This window comes from Montipora foliosa, chromosome 2 (genome assembly GCF_036669935.1).
Source record: "Montipora foliosa isolate CH-2021 chromosome 2, ASM3666993v2, whole genome shotgun sequence".
In the NCBI taxonomy this organism is placed as follows: Eukaryota; Metazoa; Cnidaria; class Anthozoa; order Scleractinia; family Acroporidae; genus Montipora; species Montipora foliosa.
Window position 1 is genome coordinate 41,339,497 of NC_090870.1, and position 7,500 is coordinate 41,346,996.

Genomic DNA, 7,500 nt, shown 5'->3' on the forward strand with positions numbered 1-7,500 from the left:
TAAGAAAATATGGTACCGTACGACCGTACGTACGTCACCCCTCCATGTATGCCAATGTGACCAGTATCACGTGACCATATCACGGGCTCAAGTGTAGAGCTCATCAAGGTCAGCTGCGTTTTTGAAGTTGACTGCTGACCAGGTGCTGGGTTTATATTGGATCGCAGGTTCAATCCAGGTTAACTTATTGTATTGAGAATAAAATACCCTTGAACTCCGCTTCTAGACTTGGCTAAATCTATATATTACTTGCAGAGAATGAAACTTCTTCAAGCCAAAATAATCGAGCTTAAAAAGGCGTTCCAACGAGAACTGGTAAGAACTCTTGATGTGTAGGTTTCTTTGGTAGTATTATGTGTGTGTATTAGTAGTCGCTGAATAAAAGGCAGAAATGTAAATAAGAGGAAGAAACAGTTTGCGGAAGCATGAAAACTTGTTCCTTCAGAAGTGTACTCGAAGATAATTAGCACTAACCTCTCGCAGGGAATCATAAATGTTAAGCTATATCAAGATCATCTCTAATAATGCGGAGATCGAATACAAGCAATATCAATATCATAGCATTCTGTCAAATCGACAGTGATCGTTTCACTTTGGTGAAATTACTCAAAAACAGGTTAGATTTAAAAATACATCTTTTTAGCGTTGTTTGCTTTTATCCCGACGCTCGCAGGTGTCAGTATATCATTTTGAGAACTCTGTCTTGGCTGTGATTCTATATCTGATTCTCTTCCAGAAAATGGTAGCCCCTGGAATAGAGGAGTCGGATAGAAGTTGTCCCGGCACACCTAATGGTGACGTGATGACCCCGAGTGAAGAAGCGAAAGAGAGACAAGAATATCTCGAAGTTAATTTTAAGTATCCTTTTCTCTGAATTATTGGCTTGTTTCAATTTGTGGTCAGTCAGTAGTCGACCAGTGCATCTAAGTGAGCCCGTCGGTCTGTTGGGGGGTCAGTCAGTCCGTCAGCCAGGCAATCAACTATGCATGATCCATCAGTCCCCCCTGATCTGCCAGACAAAGCGATCATTCATAATTGACTCACTTGATGAGTCTCCCGGCAATCAATTCGCTATTTTGACGAATCCAATAAAATAATGGATATTCAGTTCACAGAAGCATCATACAGTTCCAAGAGTAAACAACTTGCATTGTTTTTATGTAAAGAACCCGCAAAACGTATTGCATTGTGCAATGGAGTAAATGGTGAATATGGAGATCATTTCGATCAAATGTTCCTCTATGGAGTTTCTACTTACGCGAGTATTTATGCTCTTTGTTATTGTGCGAACTTCTGATGACCTTAACCCTGACTCAGATATTTAAAACACGTCATTTTAAAGTACATGTGCAGCAACAATAAGCAGGTAATAGTCATCAAGTCAGTCAGGGGAGGATCTCATTCAAATATGGATTATTTTGTGTGGTTTCTCTTCATTGCAGCGAAGTTGTGTAGACTATTGTTGTTCAAAGGTGTAATGCACACGTGAGAAGGATGATGAACTAGTTGCTTGGCAACGCTAGTTGCTTGGCAACACTAGTTGCTTGGCAACGAGCGAAAGGACAACTGAGAAATCAGAGTCCTCTGCAGGATTCGAACCTACGACCTCCGTAGCACCCACCGGCCAGCGATCGGATGCTCTCTACCCATTGAGCTACAAGAACCGGTCATTTAGCTAGGTTCTTTGTGGACAATGTGTCTCGCTGGTCTGCGGTCTCTACGATGTCATGCGCTTCAGATTCAAATGCAGCTAAAAGCGGATCCTGCCGTGCACTCTGAGTTCGCCCGTTGCTAAACAACCAGTCTAAGTTTTGTATTTGAAGGGGTAGTTTCTAAAGAAACTTTGGTGCTGCGTCGGTGGGGAAGTAGTATACAAAAATTTGGTTTATCAACGGAGTTGATAATGTAAATTGACCACCGTACAGAGATTCTAAAAGCTGACGTTTCGAGCGTTAGCCCTTCGCTCTGACGAAGGGCTAACGCTCGAAACGTCAGCTTTTAGAATCTCTGTACGGTGGTCAATTTACATTATCAGCTCCGTTGATAAACCAAATTTTTGTATAAGTTTTGTATTTGTCATCCTTTTTCATTTCCATTCCTAGTCACGCCAGTTGATCAACGTAATCGCGTATTTATTGAGATTCACCCCAAAAGAGGAAAAATGCGTCAAGGAAGCCATGGAATGGAAGGTTTGTTTTGGTGCTTTCCTTTCGGTATTGTTACTCATTTAATGCTATTTTTTGACGATCTTTTCTTCTTTGTTTTAGTTACCTCTTGACTAGAGATATTTTTGTAGCTGAACTTAACAGCACCGATTGGTAAGTTTCTTTTCAATAGTGACAGACCTAATATTTAACTGGGTTAAAAGGACATAAAGAAATTTCATATATGAAGGCCATATTTATATATGAACTGGGGAAAGAGTCAAGTTAAGGTGCTGATATTAACTTTTGTCTTATCTTTTTCCTCTACGAGATCAATACAGTATATTAACTTGTCTAACGGACACTTTGTGACACCCGTACATGAATGTAATTTTCCCACTGTGTTGGATATGTGTGCCGGTTTAGTTAGTATGAACTGTTTTTTCTGTGCGGCTGAAAGCGTTCTTTGCAGTAAATCACGATTTTCTCCGCTTTCAATAATGGTTTTGTGCCGGGCTTTTTTGTTTGTCAGAAAATGGTTAAGTAAGCTAAGGCCTATAGATACTCAGTGGAAAACGCAACACGTACTTGCTCAGCATGTGGTCTCTACATTTTCTTTTACTTTTTCCTTTATTTTGGGGAATTGACTTTTTAAATCTCTTTTCGATAATTGTTGTAGGATGATAGAGTTTTTCACTCTGGTGTTTAGCGGTCATGGAGGAAGGAAACGGAGTTCGCACGCAGTTATTACGCGTGGCTGGTCTTGGAACCCGAGAGTACAGTTTCCTGAAGGACATCATTGTGACCAAAAATGTTTAGAGTACATTCATGCTAACGAAATGAATCAACTATAGGTATTGTTCCCAATTACGATTTCTAAATTGTGGTATTTGTTTGGAAATTTTCCAGAAATGTTTCTATACAGACAGAATACAAAATTTGATGTATTTTTAATACGGCGATTCTTCGAAGAGATGTGTGATACGATTATTGAAAATTATATTTATTTCCATATTTGCGGTGTGGTGAACATAATTTCTTCATAGATGCAGAAACAATGTCAATACAATTTGTGGCGAAATAAAGTACATTTGTGAAGGCTTCGTTCTGTTACTTGTCCGGTCGGTAGTATTAAGGCTATGCAGCCTAATAAAGCTCACTCGTGGAATGAGCCCTTTTGGTAGTAAATATCTCTGTAGGTGAGACCATCCAGCTTGATCTTGGATAGTCGCCGGTTGCGCATTGTCCTATTCAGCCGTGATTCACAGAAGGTGTATAACTTATCTCATATTTTATTTCATATGCTCAAAAGAACAGTTCGTTGCATTTTTTGCCTTACTCATGTTTTTCGTTAGAGCCGCAAAAACCCCGATGAGGTTTACATAAGTTTCTGTGTTGTGCACTTGACTGTACACGTTGTAAAAGGAGGAGAATTTGGATGGATCGCTGCGGAACCAAATGGTTTCTGTTGCGATTGAATCCACTGATTTAAAGGGAACTTTTCTTCAAAAGAGGGCTTGTATCGAAAAAAGTTAATTTTAGAATAAGTTATTTTTTCTTCCAAATTTCCCGGGCGCCGCCATTTTGAATAATTGTGACGTGTCGTGGTTGCCCTATTGTTTCATGCTCGGGAAATTTGAAAACCAAAACGAGCGTTTTTGAAATTTATTTATTTCAGATACAAACGCTTTCATTAAAAATGGGAACAATGTTTGTTGTAAACATTATGTCCTGTGGTTTAAAGTTATTTTCTTGTTTTAGTGGAGGGTCCCTTTAGATGACTCAGTCACGTGGTTTGTTTTTGATATGCTTGAAAGACGACGGAGAGAAAGAAACCCTGCTGGTTTTTTATTCACTTCCTTACGTTGAATTGCTATTGAAACGAAATTTTTCCGTGTGAGATTTTTGCGTAGTTTATTACTTTCAACCACGCTGATCGTCGTGGTCGGGTTCGTTTTTAGTGAAAAATACCAGGAATAGTGTTTCAGGCCGTTGAAAACTGCATGTTTTGCCCCAAAACATGTCCGGGACGTGGCTGTTATTGTCAGAACAGATTGCACAATTTCTTTCGAGTCAAAACCTCGCTTTCTCGAAGAAATCAACTTTCGGCTTTGAGTCTTGTTTTGTGTTAGGTTGGAGGAAGTTCAATAGAGAATACAGAAAAGATCATGAAATCCGGGGAAAAAACGTTAACAAACAATTATACAAAGTCCGGATTAATTCATAAATCGCATATATGTAACGCGAAACACTTTTTATCCCTTTGTCAAAAGCGGATGTTTAAAAGGGACAGAAATTTGCATTGAAGTGAGCCTGATACAGTTCCATGTCAAGATTATCATGGAAAAATGAAGGGATAAAATCTCTATTTTACTGACATTGTCAATGCGCGGCAAGGAAAAAATTCATGAAAGTTCTCGACACTAACTTTCTTTCGATGCAACGAGTGGAGTCAACCAACAGCTGACAACTAGAGTAATACAATTTCCCAACGCAGAAAAATTATACTCTCAAATCTAAAGATATTTTCGAGTTTTTTACGTATTTATAGCTTCCCTATATTGATTTTGCTACGATGCATTTGTCCGGAGAAAAGGTTTTGTATGGAATCACACAAGAAAATTATAATTGAAAAAAACTACTTGCAGGTGTTCCGGAAACATCCTCCTCGCTTTTTGTTTTATTTTCTCAAGAGAAAAGTAGTGTACCTTTCACAGTTTACGCGAAAAATAAAATTGCTTTTTCTTGCCTTCGTCTCTCAAAACTGTTCGTATTCCTCCGGAATTCCAAACCTCTCTTTCTTCCACACCACTTTTGTAACGATCAAAACTCCATAACAGAATGTGGCAAAGGCAATGATAATAGCAATACCCGAGTCCAACCACCACGTTGAATGCATTTCGCAGTAGATGATTGTACTTGTAATAAGGCCTAGTGCCATCGCAGCGCCACAGGCCGAGTCTATAGAGTCAATCCTCAACGCCATACTTTGCAGCTTCTCAGCAATGCGGAATTTGAGCCAAAAGAATACAGAGTAACACAGGAATCCCACAATTGAGATAGACAGCAGAGCAATGGTTTGTCGTGGTTCCAAATCGCTGACAAGAAACTGGATTGCCCTCGCGAACATCATGATCGCAGATAAAATGAAGCACAGGGCTATCACAAGACACGCTTTGCGTTCTTTGTCGGGGCCTAAGTCGCCATTAACGCCGTGGTAAAAACGCCAGACTATCACTCCAGACGACACGACACCCAGCATTGCGTCAAAGGCAATCGCGAAGGCTGCCGAGCTTTCTGAAATACCCGAACTCACAAACGACGCTATGGCGAGCAACAGTGTAACGTACATGGAGGCAAAAGACACGGCTAACGCCGCACGACGCCAGTGTTGCTTCTCATGTACAGACAATTTGCGTCTTTTTTTCTCTCCTTCATCGTCGTAGGGCGATACGCATGGAAAAGTGCCGAAGTCTTCTTGTGGTTTTGTACTATCTGTTGTCACATTCACCGCCTTTAGTGTTGGTGTTTCCATGGACAGTTCTTCCGGTGATTTTTCCATTCCTTTGTTGTACCGGCTTCCTCTCGCCAATGTTTTTAGTTCCAATATGTTCTTTTCTCTTTGCCGATAGAACTTGTTTTTCGGGGAAGTAGTGTACAACCGTTGCTCAAGTCCTCCTGCTCAGTCTTACCTTAAAAGTGAATTAAGTTGCGCGTTGAAACTCCAAATTAAATCGCCATCATTTGTACCTTGTTACGCACAATTCTTTGGCCAAATTTCAAGATTCCGAACGTTTGTGACTACCAGCTTTTACAGAAGACAAAAGCTATCGGTTCAGAGCTACAATTGAGGGGTAAAGGTCGCTTCAAATCACAAAGATATCGTTGATAAATGCATAGCAGTTGATGTCGCGATGTAGTTCATAAAAAAGTGCTTTCCAATTAAATGTCGATACTGTCAGCGTCAAGTGATCTCCCTCTTTGGCCGTAATAAAATTTCAGAGCAAATTCGTAGGTAAAATAAGTTCTCTTTTAGATTTTAAATGTCGTTGATTAGTACAAGGCAGCGCGAGGCAAAATTCTAGAATCAACAAAAGCGGCTTAATTTTTGGTGCTGTTGCAAGACAGGAAATAGAAGAAATGGCAGGTGTTTCTTGCGAATGTAATTGGCTGATACTGAGCGCTACTACTCATCTGAATCAAAACTGAACCAATCGGGTCGACTTTCGATGGAATCACTTTCAATTACACAGCTACGGGTATCTGGCTGCACTCTCGATTTTTTGTTTCGAGGCTCTCCTTCCGAGGATGTTAAAATTTTGTCAAATCAGTTCGTAGCCCTGAAATTCGGATGGAAAACAACCTCGCGAGACTTGCTGTAATAAAAGTTTGCTATCAGACACGGCTTGATTCTACTCTGATTTGAAGAAATTTAAATGCAGCTTAGAAAGTTACGATTCAAAGACTTTAAATCGTAACTTTCAAAGCTGCATTTAAATTTCTTCAAGCCGTAGTACAGTTCTATTTAAGTTCTTTTGGATGCATCTCTGCCTGGGGTGAACATATCTCTGTCGTGGGTGGACACGTTTCGTCATGGTGACTGAATTTTGGTCTGCGTCAAGCTAATCGTGAGCCTTTGTTTTCATTTATCGATTCACTTCTTTCTTGGTTGAGGGATTAAGCAACTATTTTCCGTTGTCCTTGTACCAGCTTCTTCCATCAAGCCCTTCCCTGAAAGATTTTGGTTTTCGCAGAATCAAACTCGGATTTCATTCGAAATTTCCTTGTTGTCGGCTGCACTATCGCTCGATAACTTCTTCCGTGAGTCTTGCCTTAATTTTAACGTGTGTTGTCTTTAATGCCACATTGCAGCATTTTGAGTTTATTCAACGACACGATTGACAAAGACGCAAGTATTCAACGAAATGTAAATGTTTATATGACAATTAAGACACCACGGTTGTCATGACTTCTTTTCATAAAACATGGAAGCCGTCGCACGCTGTAGATAAAATTCTTGCGGTTTTGTTTTCATTTCAGGCAGGTACAACGAAGATCTTTAGAACCTCTGATTTAATTGAACCATGCACCATGGATACAACTACTGTTAGGGGATTAGATTACCTTGCCAAGTTCCTTTGTAATTTTTTTTGTGCCTACTGTTTTCTAACCCATTCACGTTTCACTCGAGCCGTTGTTAGAGCTGGGTTCTGGCCCGTTTCAGGGATTTATTCACTTGTCTTTATATTCGTCTGTCACGATCTAGACACCAGTCATGTGTACGATTCGTGTTAAGCCGCGGCAGACGGACGCAACATTGTTGGGTGTTACAATTTTGCGTCTGTTTGTGCACTCT

General features: G+C 40.1%; 2 protein-coding genes across 10 annotated transcripts in view; one reads left to right on the top strand and one right to left on the bottom strand.

Moving 5' to 3' along the window:
- Positions 1-3,239, top strand: part of LOC137993102 (golgin subfamily A member 1-like) — a 30,752-nt gene extending 27,513 nt beyond the window's left edge. For all 9 annotated transcript variants that reach the window (XM_068838775.1, XM_068838777.1, XM_068838769.1 and 6 more), the window contains 6 exons: positions 256-315; positions 737-858; positions 1,318-1,366; positions 2,103-2,189; positions 2,268-2,318; positions 2,824-3,239. In XM_068838775.1, the coding sequence (XP_068694876.1) occupies positions 256-315; positions 737-858; positions 1,318-1,366; positions 2,103-2,189; positions 2,268-2,282 (333 nt within the window). In that variant the 3' untranslated portion in view covers positions 2,283-2,318; positions 2,824-3,239. The remainder of the gene's footprint in view (positions 1-255; positions 316-736; positions 859-1,317; positions 1,367-2,102; positions 2,190-2,267; positions 2,319-2,823) is intronic.
- A 1,556-nt stretch (positions 3,240-4,795) lies between these two features.
- Positions 4,796-7,500, bottom strand: part of LOC137993104 (transmembrane protein 163a-like) — a 2,929-nt gene continuing 224 nt past the window's right edge. The window contains exon 1 of the mRNA XM_068838778.1: positions 4,796-7,500. This exon is cut by the window's right edge and continues 224 nt beyond it. Coding sequence (XP_068694879.1) covers positions 4,903-5,706 — 804 coding nt within the window. The 5' untranslated portion in view covers positions 5,707-7,500 and the 3' untranslated portion in view covers positions 4,796-4,902.